General features: G+C 47.6%; 1 protein-coding gene across 5 annotated transcripts; it reads right to left on the bottom strand.

Annotated features, from left to right (window-relative positions):
• Positions 1–1,362: 1,362 nt before the first annotated feature.
• Positions 1,363–18,236, bottom strand: FCGR2B (Fc gamma receptor IIb). Of its 5 annotated transcripts, none has more exons than XM_007171694.2 (8): positions 18,040–18,236; positions 13,753–13,773; positions 11,712–11,969; positions 7,151–7,405; positions 6,387–6,509; positions 4,093–4,149; positions 2,096–2,133; positions 1,363–1,973 (listed from the first exon to the last, which is right to left on the bottom strand). In XM_007171694.2, exons 1-8 carry the CDS (start codon positions 18,149–18,151, stop codon positions 1,884–1,886), a joined length of 954 nt encoding a protein of 317 aa, XP_007171756.1. In that variant the 5' UTR covers positions 18,152–18,236; the 3' UTR covers positions 1,363–1,883. The 5 variants fall into 5 exon arrangements, 3 of the variants coding, with proteins under 3 accessions (XP_007171756.1, XP_007171755.1, XP_007171754.1); XR_450134.2 differs by lacking the exon at positions 4,093–4,149 and adding an exon at positions 2,687–2,824 and having other exon boundaries at positions 1,923–1,973; XR_003622396.1 differs by lacking the exon at positions 4,093–4,149 and adding an exon at positions 2,687–2,821 and having other exon boundaries at positions 1,923–1,973.
• Between the last annotated feature and the right edge of the window lie 1,285 nt (positions 18,237–19,521).

The following is a 19,521-nucleotide window of genomic DNA, read 5'->3' as shown; positions in this document are numbered from 1 at the left end:
CACGCACCGTGATGAAGAGTGGCCCCCGCTTGCCACAACTAGAGAAAGCCCTCGCACAGAAACGAAGACCCAACACAGCCAAAAATAAATAAAATAAAATAAATTAATTAAACAAATGTGTGAAATACTATAAAAAAAAAATGGAACTCTCAATTTTCCTCTTTATATTTCTGTTTGAGTTTTCATGCTCACAATGAGCATGAGTTTTTGCCTATGTGTAAAAACCTAATGTGATCCATATGTTTATACATATCGCTATAGACAGGAATGTGGATTGACATCTTTTAAACCTTAGCATTAGATGCAAGCTTTTATATACAGAATGGATAAACAACAAGGTCCTACTGTATAGCACAGAGACCTATATTCAATATCCTATGATAAACCATAATGGAAGAAAATATTTAAAAAAGAATGTATATATATGTATAACGGAATCACTTTGCTGTACAGCAGAAATTAACACAATATTGTAAATCAACTATACTTCAATAAAAAATATTAAAACCGAAAAAAAAAACTTAGCATTGATTGTTTCTGATTTGTGAATTTATAGGTAATCTTAATTATCTTTTTTGCTTATCTGTATTTTAATTTTATTTTAAAAATTAGCAGAGTAAAATAATTTACATATAAATAAAATAAGTTGCTACCTTGTAATGTATAAATAAAGGGACATACGTTGTTACTATAAAAATGGGCATGAGTATGTGAACAAGAAAATCGCAAAAGAAGAACTATGAATGGCCAAGACTCTTAAATGCTCTAATTCTAAAGCATGTAGTTTGGCATAAAGTAAGCCCCTCGATAACCCAGTAATTACAATTACTATTCCTTATTATTATAACAATATGTGAGTATGAAATACAATATGTGAGTATTATAGAAAGCTATGGAAACTACCCAACAAAGGAAGCAGCTAAATCCTGATTGCAAGAATGTTGCACAGTGAAGCTCTTAGAGTCCCAGGAAAACGAGCCCTCTCCAAGGGCACCAAACAAACTCCCAAGGAAGCTGTCAGTCACGTTTCAAACCTACCGGGAACTTCTCTGAGAAGTTCACATCCTTCTGGTGACTATAATAGGAGAAGAGCAGGGCAGAGTCAGCAGTCTCCACTGAGGACTCATCTGAAGTTTGGCTTCCTGAGAACTGGTGTTTATTTGTCATGGGAGGAAGGGGAAGAAGACATGAAAACAAGAACACAAATTCACTGGAAGACAGATATTCAGTTTTTAGAAGAGGGATACTTGTCCTACACTCCAAATCTTTTCTCTCCCTCACTTCCTACCCATTACTACCCTCCCAAGATTCTTACCATTGAAAAGAAACAGACCCCAAATCAGTCTACACTCCAACCGGTACAGCGTTTAAAAGGTAATGTTGTTAGTGTAGTATTTTATTATAAAAGTAATACATGATCTGTACAGAAAAATTAACAGAGGAAATGCAAAGCACCAATAATTCCACCACCCTGAAACAATCACTTTTAATATATTGGCATATGTTAGTCTATCTCAACATTTTTGAAATCATACATACTTATCTAATTTTTCTCGTGTAACCTGTAACATAAGCATTTCCCATGTTTCTACAATCTCTTAATAAAGGTAATTTTCACTGGCTTTGTGGATGTATAACAGAAGAGTCCTGATGGCGAGAAGTGCTGAAGCACAGAAGAAATCAGCAGTCAGTTAGCTGAGACCATATCGTCTGTGGCTTTCAAAACAGGGAGCTTCAGGATTCACATAGATAACTCTGGAAGAGTCATTCTCCTTTAGAACTGCAGCAGCCTCTTCTCCTCCTTAAGACGAATTCAGGACAGAAGACACCAGATCTTGGCCTCTCTGATTCTCTTCCCCAAGTCCCAGGCAAGACAATGAAAACTAAATGTGGTTCTGGTAATCCGACGACTCTGTTTCTTCCTCTGCAACTTCCGGATACGAGAGAAGTGAATAGGTGACTGTATTCTCAGCCTAGAGAAAGCAGAAAGGAGCAATGGGGATCCACAGAGAGGTCACAAGAATGAAGGCAACAGAAGCAGCGGCAGGGGAGAAGGAGAAGGGAGAAGGAAGAGCAGGTGGCTGGGATGGCTCACCTCAAGTTTGGCAGCCTCTTCAGCATCAGTGAGATTGGCTGTGGGCAAAAAGAACAGAGATCAGCGGGGGCACTGCCTACCTGCGCTGCTGCTTGAGGCCCAAACCAGGCTTGAGGCGAGGACCACTGAACCCCAACTCAGGCCTGCAGGCCAAAAGCTTCATCCCCTACCCGCCCTTGGTATCCCAGACACGGGCTCCCGCACGGGCCACACTAGCAGAGGGAGGCGATCATTTGTGCTGCACTCATTTCAGAGGATCACTGGGTTTTCCTCAAAGCAACCAGGCAGCTCCGGGGATCGGAGATATACTGGGGAGGAGATGGGGGTGTTGAGTATTAGAGTGAAGTAATCCAGATTTTTGCCAGCCACAGATGGTGGCCTTTCCACATTGGCCAGATGTAGTATATCTTTGTTGGAACTTTGAAGGATCTGACACTCCCTGATCTCATAAAGAAAGAAAGCATGAGAGTGAGAGTGAGCAAGGGAGGCTGGAGGGAAGGAAAGAAGGAAGCAAGCAACCCAGCCAGTACTCTCCCTGGTAAATATCTAAAACACATCCAAATGTCCTCATGCTTTTGCCAATAAACTCACTTTGCCAGTGCGAAAAGCAGCCTCAGTAACTGCAAAGCAGCATTCCTCAGGAAGTGGGGAGGGAGTCTGAGACAATGCATCTAGTGTCTTCATTCATCTCCAGGACACAATGAGTCCCTGTGTGCCATGCTCCAACTTCTGGAACAAACCACGTCCTGAATTCTCCTTCTAATGCATCCCTCAACCATCCCGGCAACCTAGCTGTGCCTTTTGGGAAACCATCAGCCCCAATGCCTTCCTGTGAAATAAATGCCTTGTGAAATATATTTATGCCAGTGTAGGTAGAACCAAACATCAAAATGGCTAATCCACTTGTGTTTGGACTTTTTTCTACAGCAGTTTGGTCCTGGTGAAGACTCTGGTCCATATCCCCATTTGGCCTGGCCACAGGACACAGGGGCCTTGCTCAAAGCGCAGCCGGAAAGCTGTGCCGTTTTGCTCAAGCTCTCAAACCTGTTGGCTCTGCTCTGAGTCATACTCCAGCCATCTGAGGTGGAGTCCTCGAGGGCTTCTTTCTCCTGTCCGTTTCTGCTGTCTGGGAGTCCCCAGAGAAAGCTCCAGTTTCCTTCGTGCTCTGGCTTTAACTCCAGTCAGGAAGTCGCCTGGCATATTACTGCTCCTTTAACACGTTCCCACTTGGGCCAGGGGTTGGATGCTCACTGACTCTCAGAATGTCAGACCTGGAAGGGCTTAGAGATCATCCAGGCTAACCCACTCGTCTCCTCAATGAGGCGACTAAACCCCAAGAGGGGGAATGACACTCAAGATTCCATTTTATGATAGTGACAGAGCTAGTGCCAGGCCTGCATTTTAATAAACCTACACGAGTGGGCATTAGAACCAAGCTTTGCCCACAGAGTAAAGCCCACTAATGCACCTAGTACCCCAGAACTTTCTCAGGCCAAAATCTCCTCTTAATGTTCCACTAAGAGCTGAGCCCTGTTACCCTTACCCAATCATTCCACAGAGACAGACTCTGCAGCAAATCTAAGTTTTATTCCTTAGGGCTCTTTCTCCTTTCCTCTAGAATTTTATCCCCTTAATTCTATTTGCCTTAGTCTTATGACGTCTAACCCCAGTCCTCTGTCAGCTCTTCCAAAGCTCCACAGAAAGACCTAAGTATCTCTGATGTCCTGCTCTGGAAATATCCCCAGCATTTCTGACCCTGGAAACTCAGACAAGGCCCTTGCTTCTCTATCTAGGACAGGTGTTCATCTTCTCCTTATCTCCAGTGAGGTCCTCTTTAGGCCCAGGAGTTAGTCTCAGAACTGACCAAGAGATTTGAGCCCCTGCCCTCCTCCCACTGCCCCCTCCCTCTCCTGTGCTCCCAGCAGAACTCACACAAGCAGCTTCTTGATGCACAAGGCAGGGTGTCACTGAGCCCCCAGAGCGGGAGCTGCACTCACCTGGTTCCTCAGGGAGGGTCTCTCCCATTTCCCTGTGCTCAGGGGTTCCTGGGAGAGCTAGGAGGGGCACATAGGAGGTTAGTAGGATTATGGGGTAGGACCCGAGTCTTCAGGACCAAAGACCACCAGAGGCAAGATCGGGTTAGAACCAACACACCCCCTTCTCCCACACAGACGCCTCCCCCCCTCCTCCCCACTCCCCAGGGACTGCCCTAGCCTGTAAAAGGGCTGGTCTAGAGAGATGTAAGTTGCCTAGGTTAACAGTAGGGACTCCTGGGACTCTCAGAAAGGCCATTCTATTGCATCTTTCTTAAGCTTGCTCTGCCTTTTAAAAAACACCTCTTTCTCTCTCTCGGTATCTCTCCCTGAATCTCTACATTTACTTATCATCAGTAACTGAGGTCTTGGCTATAAACCAATTGCAAAGTGCTTTGTGAGGTATTAGTAGTATTATTTTCTCTTTGTCAATGGCTCTGAGTCTTTTTTCCCCTTTACTTTCTCTGTATCTGGCTACCTTAAGCGTTTTCTCCCACCAGCAAGCTAGCTTTTCAGTGTTATGAATTGTGACGATTTGCTTATTAGATTTGTATGGCCCCTTCCCTTCTCTCTCGGCTCTTTTACATTAGTACTATGGGGGAAGGAGGCTGCTTTCCAAGAGCTGAAATTCTTCAGCTGATCAGTCGGTGAACAAATGTTTATCGACCATCTTGCTGCGTGGCAAGCATGTGCTAGGTGCTGGCGGGGGGGGGGGGGGGGCGGAGGAGGGGGGAGCGCAGAACAAGGAGACGTGGTTACTGCCCTCCCGTGCTCTTGCCAACCCCTTTGGAATACAGCTTAGTTCTTTAAAGGTAGCCTACGTGGATTCCATGAGCTGGAATACATCCTTCTGCCCTGCTTCATCTCTCCTTTTTTTCTGCCTCGTGATTTATGGCTTCAATGGCATCAAACTGCCCACAGCAACCTCCTTACTCGTCCCATGATCCCCATCCTAGCCACAATGTTTCTCATTTCCATGTCTTGGCCCCATGCCTGGGATGCTCTTCTAGCCCTCTTTGCCTGGTTAACTGCTACTCTCAAACATCGGAACTCTCCTCCATAACGATAACTCATACTATGTGTGATACTATGTGATGTTTGCTGTCTGTTAGCTGCCGACTCATTCACCCTCATAACCCTAGGAAGTAGGTTCTATTCGTGGCCTCATTTTTCAGATGAAGAAACTGAGGCACACAGAAGTTGAATGTGATGAGAAAAACAACGTTCATTTTCCTGAAAAAACAACTTTGTTTTCCTGAGTTGCTGCCTAGGCATTTTACAGTATGATAACCTGCTTACACCCAGAGTCGGAACATTTAAGATAAGGACTTGAATTTAGGATTCCCGCCATAAGTTCTCGCTTTGCTTTTCCTGGGGCCCCTTTTAAAATAACCACTTAGAGTTAAGCCCGCAAAATAGTGTCCTCCACCCCAATCACCTTATAAGTAATAGCTGCTTGCTACACTGTTCTCTCTCTCCTGCTCACCCATGACCTGGGACAGAGGACTGCCACCCCCCCTTCCCATTTCTGGGATCTGTAAGTAGCAAGTCTTGTGACTCTACTTCCTTTGCGTGAGTGTACCGAAACTGTACTTTCAATCAAAATGACCCCGGGGTTTTCACTTTCACCAATCTGGGAAGTGAAATCAGATGCTGAGGGAGCTGGCAAGCCCATGTGGGTGGCTTGTGCCTCCTCTTTCAGCAGGTCATGATCGGCATATTCTTAAATTAATACACCAACTCCATCTTCTCAACATATTGCATAACTCACCCAACGTTATCCAGCTGGTGACCTGAGGAGCTGGGATTTAAACTCAGGCAGTCTGGCCCCACCAGGTGTGCTTCGGTCACGACACAACACTGCATTCCCGTGAAGCCTTCTCTAACTGCCCCGGCCCATGCTGGGTTGCGCCAGCTCTTCTGTCCCCCGTCATAGCCTTTGCATTCTCTAATACTGGTCTTATCCCCTCTAATTATACTGATCTATTTGCATTTCAGTCTTCCCCACGATATTATGAATTCCCTGAGGGCAGAGAAGGAACTTCTTTATCTTGGCATCATCCACAGAGTCTATCACAGTGCTTGACACATAAGCAAGTTTGTTCAGGCCTGTCAAATGAATGAATGAATAAAATATGGGACTGTATTTGAATGCTAAGGATTCTCTAGCCCAAAGATAAGGGTTCTAGCAATGTTTGGGGTTAGGGCCTTGGCTAAGTAGGGACTGATGACACGAGGGCCCAAGAGGAGGCACAAACCTGAAATCTGCTTTCGCCTGAGGCAGAACCAGGCTACTACGGCACCAGCAATAGCCACTGCAGCAATCCAAGCGACCACAGCCACCGCTATCGTCACCGACAGGGAGTTGCTCAAGCTGGACCCTGGGGAACACAGGCGTCGGAACAGGCAGTACCCATCCCTGTCCTTCCTCCAATGCAACACGCACTTCCCCCCTCAACCTCGCCTGCACAGGATTTCTGGAACTGGGCTTGTGCCTCTCCTATACCCACATTTCTCTGCTAATCAAAGGAAGGCACGCTGTTGAGTGTGTAAGGCAGAGGGAAGGGTTCCTCTTAGTCCTCGGGGATGGCAGGGAGGATGGACCTGACGCCTCCACCACTGTACCCAGCACAGCCTTGAACTGCCAAGGACACGCCATGCCTTTGAGAGTGAATGGACATATCATGAGACATGAGAAGAAATTAGGAAAACCTCAGCTCTTAGGAATGTCCAGGAGCTTAGACAGCTTCTGCACCAATGAGATAGCTCTGTTCCACTGCTGGGCTTGGTGCGATGGGGCCTATATTTCAAAGTGGAACAAGAGCCTTGTCACCTATCACCTGGAAGCTGAGGGCTCCAAGCTCTGGCCAGTACTTAGCAAGGTGCCATGCCCCTGTCCTTTGCCCCAGAGCCCAAGTTTGCTGCTAGGGCATTTCTCAGATCTCCCTGTAGGTCCATGTGACCTTACCCCTAATTCTCTAATCCCTCTTCTCCCCTCCTTTCATCTTCACAGAGTTCCCACCTTGGACAGTGATGGTCACAGGCTGTGATGAGTGCAGTGCCCGCCCGATAAATCCCGTGCAGTGGTACTCGCCACTGTGACTGAGGTTTGCTTGTGGGATAGAGAAGTTGGAACGCAGATAGGAAAACGTCTTGGATTTTCCATTCTGGAAGAATACGACCTTATTCAGAGGGCTGTTTTTCCAGCTGTGGCACCTCAGCACGATGGGCTCCCCTTCCTGGAACACGAGGCTAGGGGTCTGGAGCAGCAGCCAGTCTGAAAGACACAAAGGGACCACAGGACCCAGGAGGTCTTGACTCAAATCTGAGACCCAGACCATCCTTACTGGTGGGCCACTGTGTGTGGAGGGAAGAGCTTAAGTTTGGAATCAGACACCCCTGGTCTGTAATTCTGGCTCCATCACGTATGAGCTCTGTGATCTTGGGCAAATAATTGAAGTCTTCTGGGCCTCCGTTTCCTCATATGTGAAAATAGTCACAATAATCCCATTAGCTATCTACGGTAGTTCCTGGCACATAGGAGGTGCTCAGGATATGCTTGTCTTCCCGTTCCTGTCCTGCCCAACAGGCCTCTGCAGGAAGGATACAGGAGACCCAATAGTACACTCCCTTCCCTGAGGGAGGGAGGGAGGGAAGGATCTAGTCTGACATAGGAGACAACATGTGAGGGGGACACAACAGAGTCAAGTGTCTTTGGGGAAAGTCACAGACATCTAACAAATATTAACTTATTTGGTGCATGTTAGTAAAAGTGGAATTTCACTTCAGTGGGGACTTTGTCTAAAGGCAGCAGTGACATGGGTGGGCCATTAGCCTGCTGTGTACTCTTTTCCTCCGATTTTCATCCTTTTACTGAGGAAAGAGATATTTAATTTCTTTGTCGTATAGGGAATAGAGGCTAAGGTGGGTACTTATAATCTGACCTCAGCCCACGCACTCCTTTTTCCTAAAGCCATAGGACACAGTAGAGTTGGAATTGGAAAGAAAGGGTAGAAAACAATAGATATGTTGGAAGGGAGCCGGGACGTGAGAAAGAAACGACAACAGCCACACGTGTGCTAGTCAACCACGCTTAGCCCCTTCAGCAGATCGGAATGATGCCAAAAAAGTCTCTACACTGGCTGCTGAGCCTGCCACAAATGCAGGTGAAAATGTTCAATACTGAGGGAGGGAGTGACAATGAAGAGAAAACTCTGGGCCACGGCTACAGTGGGACAATCCAGAGGGAAGGTGGGGAGCACCAGATCTTGCGACTTGGGTCACACAAGCTAGAAAACCCCACCTCTCCCACTGGGGAGGCACCCCTGCGTGCCACCCATTTCCTCCCATACCATCCTGTGTATTCCTCCTCTTGAGGAACTCAGGCCCTGGCTAGACATTCCACTCCAGGATTAGGTGAGCAGTCCTGGTTCCCTAGACTGCCTCTTTTACAACGGTTGGATTGGGGTAGGTGGGAATGCTGAGAATTGTGAAGATTTTTTTAAATGAAGTAGAACCCAGAGAAAATGTCAAAGCTGCTTCCATGTAGCACCAGCAACCAATTCTTGCACTTCTCCTCCCTGTCTGGGTAATCCCCTCTACTGAAGGTGCACATCATATGAACAGCACTTTCTTCTCGGCAAAGTCTCTACTGGTACCAGGTTGTAACCTGGACAGTGGAAGTGCCAGCCTTAGGCTGCTTTGTGCAAGAGGGCCACCTTAGGTCTCCTCGAGGACAATTTCTTGGTGCAGATCTTGAGGGCAGGGCCCAGCTTCATGTTCACGGCACTCACGAGGTGTTCTTTAAGTTAAAAAAGGGCCTTTCCATCCATCTCTGGGAACAAAACTCCTCTGCAATCTCCTGGAAGCCTAGTAGAGAAGCAATAAACTCCTCTGCACTCCTCTGCACTCCAGTGGCTCCTCTGCACTCCAGTGGCTAAGATTACTGGACAGGAACACAGGGTTGATGCCATGAATCCTGGTGTAGGCACAGCTGTATGGAGGTTCCCTGGGTCACATTCCCCATGTCCAGCTCTCACCGATAAAGGCCCAGGGACATTGGAGAGAGTCCTTTACCATGACTGGAATTCTCTGAACCCCAGCTAGAGTCCTCTTGACCCCTGTGGCACTTGCCCTGGATCTTAGCATGGGTGATGGCAGAGGAGCTGCAGCTGGGTCCGCACTGGTGAACACAAGCATAGTGGGCTTCCTGAAACTCTTTCATGTTTCTCCTCTTCAACCAGAACTGGCAGCTACAGTTCACACTGTACCTTTTAGCACAAGTCATGGAGCAGAAACTCTTGGAGTCACAAAACTGTTCTCCAGGACTGTACTTCCCACAGTGCTGGAACTTCAGGAGATTTGTCTTCTTGACTACTCAGCAGATGGGCTGTCCCCTCCCCAGGGGCCACCTGACTGATTCTCATTCAGCCCTGTCGGGAGGCCAGTCTGTAGTGGCTTTTCAGTAATGGAGGACACCACACTGGGACAGGTTCTGCTCCGTCCTGGATACCAAAGCCCTCAATCACGTGGGTGAGCATCTGGGGCTTCACAATGGCTTGTGGAGGTTTGTTTGAGTCACCATTTATCTGGACCCCATGGCTAGTGTAGGAGGAGGTGCTGATGGGCAGGGGCCACGGCTGCTAATTCACTGCTTGGTGAATTAGCATTCCCACTGGTCACTAGTTCAGCTTCTTCTCCAAGCCTGCTCTCCTCCTCCATGGCCTTGGGGTTCTCTGCTACTAGAGAAGCCCTGGCAGGAGCACGGAACCCAATGTGGACACACCATCGCCCTCCTCTTTGCATTTGGCAGCCAACGTCTGGGTTTGCCCGGCAGGTGCACGGACTGCATGCAGAAGACAACAGGGACCTGGGGGAGGCTCAACAGGGGAACAGCGTTCTGGGTGGAGCTTCAGGCTGAGCCTGTTGTCCCTCAGTGCCAAGTTCTTTACCTGAACTGCATCTACGTGGACTCCAGCAGCCTGAGCAGACAGCCCCTCCTGCTGGACGACTGCCACTGCCCTAACAGGCATCAGGATGCGTTGAGAAGCTAGAGGCACATTCTGGGCCAAGGTCTGGTTTACCTGGAATAGGTTTCCCAGCTGTGGTCTTAGATGCATCTGGGCCTGGGACAGGTTGAGGGGGAGGAGGTGGCGTTCCCCAGTAGCACAGATTGGGTCACAGTGGTAACACTGGGAGAGCTCACTCCGGGATTGGCTGGTGAGCTGGGAGGCTGATGCAGTGGCCAGATTGACTGAGGCTGGGGTGGCGCTCAGCTGCTGCGTTGTGCTGGTGTCTGGGGGAGCTGGCCTGCTGACTAGCAGCAGTTGCGGCCACTAGATGGCAGCCAGGCTGTGCAGCTGGGCCTGCTGAGCTGCTGCTGGACACGAACTGGTGGAGATCCTGAGGCCCACGGAGCTGCCCCTGCAGTGCCTGCTCTGCCTGCTGTTCAGACCGTGGCCCTGAGCTGTCTGGGAACGAGCGCCACCACCTGAGTACGGACTCCCATCGGTGCAGTCGGCGTTCTGTTGGCTCTAGTCTCCATGACAGTGGCTCAGGGTCCCCATGGCTGGTGCTCTGGCTCCAGGCCTTCACAGCTAGCTCTTCACCTAGGTCCTTCAGGGCGGTGTCCACCTCATGGGCCAGGGTTCCTTGTCAACGCCCCTGCTCAGTCTCGGGGGAGGGATCCCTCACCTCCACCCCTTCCTAGAGAGGCAGGAGCACTGAGGTTGAGGCCCTGCCAGGCCTCTGGGGCTTCCCTCCAGGACTGTCTTTTCCTGCTGAGCACAGAGGGTAGAGACTGCAGGCCTGGAGCTGCAGGCCCACCGGGCCTAGATACCTTTGAGGAGAATTTGAGAATTGGGTGAGGGAAGGGGACTAAGTGAAGAATAGCAATGACAATATTCATCATAATCACACTGCAGCTTTTCTCTATGGAGAACGTATTTCTTGCCAGGAGCTTTGGAGGATCATTGATCGGTTCAGCAAACATTTATTAAGCCCTGTCCTGTGCCTGGGGCTGGATATAAAAGGTGGTTAAGACACAACTTTCACCTCAAGTTGCACAGAGGGCAGGGGGCCAGGGAAATGCTGATTCTCACCGGAACCTGATGGGGGAGGCAGTAGTATCTCCACTGAGCAGATGAGGAAACTGAAGCTCAAAGGTAAATGAAATTATCATGTTTACATGGCTAGCAATTTCCAGGGCTAGGATTCAGTTGTGGTCTGTCTGTGCATTCGACTCTGCCATAAAAATGGAAGGATTTCTGTGAATTAGGGATTTCCTTCTGCTTCTCTCATACCCAGCTGCCTGTCAGTGGCCTTGTCACCTTCTTGCTCAATCAGCCCCGAGACAAAAGAGCCCAACATATTCTGAGAAATCGCTTAGGAACTTCCACCTCACCATACATACAAAGCAATGGGGTGCGTGAAAAGGGAAATGAGTGGACAAAAACCCCTTCAAACAACTCACAGCCATGCTTCCCAGTAAGCAGGCAATTCCCCTTTCTGAAAAACCTCTGCCATATAAGCAGATTCCTTCTATCCTTGTGGTCCCAGACTCTCCCAGGCCTTCCTCCACTGACCGGAAATCACATCCAGATGCACAGGGTCGCTGAGGCTGGTCTGCTCTCTCTGACACCTGTAGTCTCCGCTGTCATTGCTGCTGGCCTTAAAGCTATAGCTGGGCTGGTTCTGGCTCTGGATGGAGCTCCCATCATGGAACCACAGGGTGAGGTTGCCGTCATACAAGTTGGTCCCCTGACACATCAGCGTCACGTCATCCTCCTTGAGCACATTGATCCACGCAGGCTGAATGTTCACCACAGCCTTCGGCAGACCTGCTGAGGGGCAGAGAGAGAAGGCAGCATGAGGAAAGGGACCCCAAGGGCCTAAGCAGACCCCAAATCGCAGGTGATGGAAAACTGTGGCCATGCTGGAGACATCAAGAGAGGAACCCAACGCAGAACTGTTCTGCAACTAAAGGCAATTCCTGCAACTCATGCAGCCCACACCGGGGCCCCCAGGAACCCAGGTTCTCTCAGGGAGCTTGGCTCCTACTCAGGGGAGAGGACAAGAGATAGGGGAATGGGAGAGAGGGCAAACACACACACACACACACACACACACACACACACACACACTACACATACATCGTTTGGGGAATCACTTTCCTCCCCTGTAAGCTGAGGCATTTGGACACTAGTGGATAAACTCTCTCCACAGCTGGAAGAAGACAAATGGGGACATCTGGTGGAGGTGCCAGGCTGAGAGTCAGGCATCACGTTTCTGTTCTGAGTTCTTCTATTCTTTCTTTTTTTTTTGGAATAAAAATTTTTATTCGTATAGTTGCTGTGCAATATTATATAAGTTACAGGTATACAATAAAGTGATTCACAATTTTTAAAGGTTATACTCCATTTATAGTTTTTATAAAATATTGGCTATATTCTGTTGTACAATATATCCTTACAGCTTATTATTGTTTTTTGAATTTTAGAATTTTATTTATTTTTTTATACAGCAGCTTATTATTAGTTTCTTTTTTCCTTAAGATGTATTTATTTCTAAATAAAAAGAAATAAATACATCTTTAAAAAAAAGAATGGAAGAAGTCAGAACAACAAAAAAAGATATATTTATTATTATTTTATTTTTTTGGCCGTGTTGGGTCTTAGTTGCGGCATGAGGGATATTTGTTGCAGTGTGGGATCTTTAGTTGTGGTGCGCCGGCTTCTTTCTAGTTGTGGCGTGTGGGTTCTCTCTTCTCTAATTGTGGCAGACAGGCTCCAGGGCGCGTGGGCTCTGTAGTTTGTGGCCTGTGGGCTCTAGTTGTGTGGGCTTAGTTGCCCTAGGGCTTGTGGGAACCTTAGTTCCCTGACCAGGGATCGAACCTGTGTCCCTTGCATTGTAAGGCAGATTCTTTACCACTGGACCACGAAGGAAGTCCCCATTCTTTATCTTTTAGAATAGACCTGTCCTGACACCCAAGCACAGAGGAGTCTCTGTGGCCTCAGAAGAAAAAGAAAGAGGAGAAAGGCTGGCAGGCCAGTCTAGGGAGCCCTGCGTTCAGTGGCCCAGGTAGAGTCCCACCCCACTACCAGTCCTGGGAGGTGGAGAGGTTAGTGGTGCAGAGAAAGCAGTGCCCAGCAGTGTTCATCCCACCAAGCTGCAACCAGTGGTATCTCCTGTTTGTGTCCAAGGAAACAGGCCCTGAAGCCTTCAGATACATGCAAAGTAGAGGATTTATCAACCCATGGGGTTAACCTAAGCAAATCATGTGATTTTGCATGTGGCTGAAACTAAAATGGCCTGGGTTCATGATTTAGTTTGGAGAGAGGAAGGCAACTGAGACAGAAGACAGTTATTTTCTGTGACAGAATCTGTGAGGTCTCACTGGAACAGGAACAGAAAGGCTGTGCCCCGTGGCTGCCCATCCCTGGCTTCCCTGGGAGGAAGGGAAGGAGGAAGGAGAAGGGGGCAGGGCATCTTGCGGGAACAATTACTCTTTCCTGGCTCTACCTCAGTCCTGGGTAGCTGGTGCATCGAGAGTACCTCCAGACAGGGTGCAGGGAGCAGAGAGAGAGAGAGTAGCTGGGGGAGGGAGAGGATGTGGTGAGCACTTACCAGGTTTCCCAGCAACAGGAGCTGTAAGAGAGAAAGCAAAGATCAGCCTACTTTCTCATTAGATATGATGATTCATCATTATAAATAATCACCTCCTTGCAAATCCCCTTAACTCTCTTGCCGGTCTCTGTCTGCATTACGTTCCACCTGAGTTGTCCATGCCTTTACTTCTTCAGCTGTGTGTTAATGAAATTACCACATAAGCAGGCAGGTTGGTATCTCTGTAAATTTACTGTCTCCATATTCAAAAGGACACTAAACTGCCGTTCTGACACTTTTTCTCTAGTACGTTTGCTCTGCGGCTCTTGGTAGGGACACTCATTTTTCCCTCACTCCTCAAACTGCCTCCCGTCCCATCTCACTCAAAGATGATGCCTTCCTTTATCCTTCACAGAGAAAACAAACGCAGTTAGACAGGAGGTCTCACATCTTCCCCTAACTAAATCATCTAACCTATTGCATCTCTATCCATCTTCCTTTCTTGGTTTTCACTGGGGACATCTCTCCTCCTATCTGTGGTCAGTCTCTATCCTGGGTCACATTCCCTTTCACTCGCTCAAGGATTTTCCCCTCTCTGTTATTCCCTTTCTCCTCTGCCTCACCCATTTCTCCTTCTCAGCTGGACCTTTCCTATCAACATAAATATATTCCAGGATCTTTCACTGAAAGGAAAAAAATCTCACTTGACACCACATATAATTCCAAAATTAGTTTTCTGCTCCCTTTCCCAGCCTGATTTCTCAATTCTTTTTCTACAAAGGCTGTCGTCATTTCTTCTCTTTCCAATCACTGTTTCATTCTCTGCAATTTGAACTCTGCCCTCACCAGTCCACTAAAACTTTTCTTGTCAAAATCACCAATGATCTCAATGTCAAATCAAGTGGACACATTCTATTTCTCTCCCAGGTTCCCCCATGTAAGTGTATATCTTCACCATCTGCCCAGGTACTCGTGCCTGAAAACTCCAAGTCCTCTTTTATTCCTCTCTCTCTCCCAAACCCCATCGGCCTTTGCACCAGTAAAGTCGTGATCATCTTGCTTCCAGTTAGTTCTTGAATGTGTCAGCTTCAGTCCATGTCCACACTATTTTAGGTCACCAGCAGCTTTCTCCCATCTCCTAACTTATCTCTTCCCTTATTTTGTTCCCCCGACAATTCATTCCCCATAGAGAAGCTAGAGTTATTTTTTAAATAACAAATCAGATAATATCACCCTCCTGCTTACAAGCCTTCAGTGCTCTTCCTTTGCTCTGAAAATAAAATGTCAATATTTACAAGGCCACACCTGACACAAGCCCTGCTCACCTCTCCAGCCTCATCTCGAGCCACACTCCCCCTACTCATTGAGCTCCAATAACACCAGACCTCTTCACATTCTTCAAACTTGGGGCTTTTCTGTATGCTGATCCCTCTACTCTAAACCTGCTTCCTTTGTATCTTCAGATGGCTTAATCCTTAACATGCTTCAGGTCTTAGCTTAAAAGTCATTTCCTCAGAAAACTCTTGCCATATCATCCTGTTAATGTAGGCTGTTCTCTCATGTCCCCCGCAACAAGTGCTCTTATCAGAGTATCCTGTTTACAGCTTCATAGCCATTTTCCAATTCATATTTATGCATTTGTGTTCCTTTATTTACTGTTTATATCCCTCAGTAGAATGTAAGCTCAAAGAGGGCAGTGGCCATATTAATTTTATTTGCCAATGCTCTGGAAATCATTCATTGAGTCCATCTAGGTGGGAGATAAGAGAGCCAAAAATTGTGTTGACAATAGAACGTAAAGATGAGGACACGGGCATGAGAGAAATTTAAGAGGGAGAGAGAACGTGGCACTTGAAGAGATATGGGGGCCTTATAAATGGGTGACTAGGAAAAACATTAGTTGTGCTCACACAAATATAAATGTTAGGAGGAGAAGAACATTTGTGAGGGGAAGATGATAGTTGGATTTTGAATGTGTTTTGTTTCTGAGCTGACAAATCAATTTGGAGGTCTCCAACCAGCAGGTGGGAATATGAAATTGTACTTGACACAAACAAGAAAGATAGGTTTGGAAATCATTGACACAGAAGTGATAGCTGAAAAGCAGAGTGTGTAGGGCTGACAATGTGGCAGTGCAGGGAACGGGTAAAGAAGTAGGACTAAGAGGAGGAGGAAGAGAAGAAACAAGTAAGAGATGAGAAAAGTAGAGAGAAGTCACCTTCCATTTATTCATTCAACAAATATTAGTGAATACTAAATATGTTCATACTCAGTATAATACTGTCACTGTGAGGGAGGCAAAGACCTTGTGCTTTAGGTCAGGAAGGCTGTCTCTCTTGTTCAGTGATAAATCTCCAAGTCCTAGAACAGAGCCTGCACATAGCATTTATTTAATGTTTAAACAAGGCAGTTTGTGGAATCTTGGAAAGCAGAGAATATGTGTACACACTGCCTGGCTCTAGATGAGAATCTACTTTTAAGAGTAGAATTGGAGCTTTATAAAGTAGGCAATGGAGCAGCACTGAAGTCATTTATGAAGTACAGTGACTCAGCCATAGCTGTAGTTGAAGAAGTCATGGCCTCAGTGTGCAGCATGGATTTGGAGAACAGGAGACAGGACAGTCAAGACTGGATCAGAAGGTGGTGTAATAATGGAGTTACTGAGCAATGAAGACCTAAATATGGCGGCCCAGATGAGAATGGAAAAGACGGAGTAAATCCTTGTGACTTAGCAAAAGGGCAAATGGATAAAAATTCCAAAAGTCTCCCCCAGGAGTCTTGTCTAGGCATCACATTGGTATCACTATAGCAGAGGTAGGGAAGCATGCCACTACTCCAGGCCTGAGCTTCTCCATATGAAAAGTGAGGTAGTTCAGTGCTCCTTTTTCATGCTATTCTGCTTCAATCCATTTCATCCTGCTCATGGGAGGATACTCTCGCTTCCTCACCTCCACCTCCTGCCCCAGTATCATCCAGCATTGAGGGCCAAGGCTCCCAGAGCTGAACAGATTTTACTATCGATCATAGTACATAATTTGGAAAGTGGCTGCATGTACTCTGGGACCACACTGAAGCAGATTTGAGGGTAGATACTCTAGAAATTGAGCTTGGGGAGACATTCCTGGCAATAAGGCTCCCCTACTCGGCCTTCCCTAGACTCTTCTACCCACCAGCACTATCAGTCCCTGGTCCCTAGCTCACAGCTGAGAATATGGTCAGAAAGGAGCGCTCAATTGCAGCCTAAGATCCTGTCTTTCTATTCGAATGGTGACAGGACGTATCCCCATGTTTGTGCAGTGCAAAGAGACATGCATGATTCCTCTGGTCCCACAAGTGATTCTAGAATTGCCTGGCTTATGTATTCTCTGATCCCCATTCCCTGGATAACCCACACCCTCCTGTGCTTTTTCCCAGGGGAATCTCCTTTCACATAAAGAGAATACGCTTCTGCTGCCTGAAGTGGTTTCAGGAGCACAGAGAACAGCCACTGCCCCCAACCACAATGTGTTCCCCCCACCTCCTATTTGCCTAAGACAGCATTAGCCCTCCCACCTAAGATACGGTCCCAGTGAAACACAAATTTCTAAGGAAGGTAAACACCTTGGCCACTCATTAGTCCTTCAAGTCTAGGTCACTAGACTTTCCTCACAGCTGGCTCCGCTCTGGGGGGTGGCAGAGCACCAGGGACTTTGGTGCTGAGTGAAATTGGGCAAAAGACTTTAAAAAAAATGAACTCTTCTGGGCTTCCCTGGTGGTGCAGTGGTTAAGGATCTGCCTGCCAATGCAGGGGACACGGGTTTGAGCCCTGGTCCAGGAAGATCCCACATGCCGCGGAGCAACTAAGCCCATGCGCCACAACTACTAAGCCTGCGCTCTGGAGCCCGCGAGCTACAACTACTGAGCCCACGCGCCACAACTACTGAGCCCGCGCGCCTAGAGCCTGTGCTCCGCAACAAGAGGAGCCACTGCAATGAGAAGCCCATGCACCACAACAAAGAGTAGCCCCCACTCACTGCAACTAGAGAAAGCTCGCATGCAGCAAGAAAGATCCAACTCAGCTAAAAATAAATAAATTAATTTAAAAAAAAAAGAACTCTGCCAATTTCATAATTTTCCAAGGCCAGCAAGGTTGTCAGAATCTGATTTTTATCAGCCTGCCTTCACCCTTCTGACTTTCCTGATGTGCTTCCCGCGCCAGCCCTCATCCTTGCCCAAAGCTCAGCCCCAACCGAGGTGGCAGCAGCTGAGTTAGAAAAGCATGCCTGCTTCTGTCCCTGCTCCACTGCCCCTCCTGGGACCCTGCCTCACCCAGGAATAGCAGAGCCGTCCACAGTAGCATGTGGCCCAAAGGATGGCAGGATGTGCAGTCAGCTCGGTCACTCCTGGCAGCAGGGAGGGCTAGGAATGAGGGGATCCCCATCACCTCCTGGAGAGAGCAGGTTGGCTCTGACAGCCCAGCACGGCAGACACAGACTTCTCTCGAGGCTTGACAGATTCCACCCCAGAGAACAAATTCTGGAGTCCAAAAGAGGAAGTGAAAAGAAGTGTTGTTTTTGTCATTGGCTCCTCCCCTTCCACCCTCTTTCATCTCAACTTTTCCCTCCCAGAAGTTCAGGGTTTCCCAGAATCAATCTGGCTCAGTCCCACTCCAAATTCACAGAAAATGTGGAAACTGGGAAACAGATTCTCCTCTTCCTCTGGGGCCACAGCTGGGCTCAGCCTCTGGGAGAAGAGGGGAATAAATGGTCACCCAAACTCAGCTCAGAACCTCCTGTCTGTCTCTCTGCTTAGAAAAGGCGATGGAGGAGAGTGAGTCAGAAGACTCCCCGTACTTCTAGATCTATTTAGAGGCGCAGACACTGGCATCAGACCCCTCCTGAGATCGAGCATAGCGACTTGTGGCCATCCCCCACCATTTGATTTTCTTTATTATCATAATCCTGACTCTGTTTTGGATTGTGGAACAAGGACAAAGACGTGTGTCAGAGTGGCAATAGGATGATCACACCCATCCTCTTATTCCCCTTTGTCGTTCACGCTTGTACTCATTCCTCCAACAAATATCTTTGAGCAGCAATTAGTGCCCTGGTTCTTTATCTTTCTTACCCATCACTGTTCTTATCACTATGGCATGGTCAAAGAGCAGGGCTTTAGAGCTGTGTAAGTCTAATTTTGAATGACAGGTAGCTTCTCAGAACTACAGATTCCACATCTGTATAAATGAAGATTAGCGTGCCCGTCCTTCAAGCAGGGTTTCTCAGCCTCAGTACTATTGACATTTGGGGCCAAATAATTCTCATTGTGAGGACCTGTCCTATACACTGTAGGATGTTTAGCAGCATCCCTGACCTCTAGGGGCACCCCTTAGTTGTGAAAAAAAAAAATGTCTCTAGACATTGGCAAATGTTCTCTTGGGGACAACATTGCCCCTGGTTGAGAACCACTGCACTCAAGGTTTTTGAAAATTAAAAGAGAATTTGCGTGCTAGCAAAGTCCCTGGCGTGTTGTGGGTATCCAGTCAATGCTAGTTTCCCTTTTTTGATTTCTGTTGTCATCCTCATCAATATTTGTTCACCCTCAACATCCCCAGAACATGAGTTGCTCTGTGATCTCTCTTGGGGCCCTCTGCTGGGGCCTCTCTCCCAAAAGCTCTCTCAGGAAGCAAGCTGTAATACTCAAGGAAATGACATTGTAAAACCTGTTCTTACACTCTGTGGTCTTCAGAAACCTCAATAGCCCCACTCCTTTGGCCAAGGCTTTTCTACTGGCCCCGTTCTACCCCACCTCCCA

The sequence above is a fragment of the Balaenoptera acutorostrata genome, chromosome 1, assembly GCF_949987535.1.
Source record: "Balaenoptera acutorostrata chromosome 1, mBalAcu1.1, whole genome shotgun sequence".
Taxonomy (NCBI): Eukaryota; Metazoa; Chordata; class Mammalia; order Artiodactyla; family Balaenopteridae; genus Balaenoptera; species Balaenoptera acutorostrata.
This window is presented reverse-complemented; position numbering and strand designations above follow the sequence as displayed.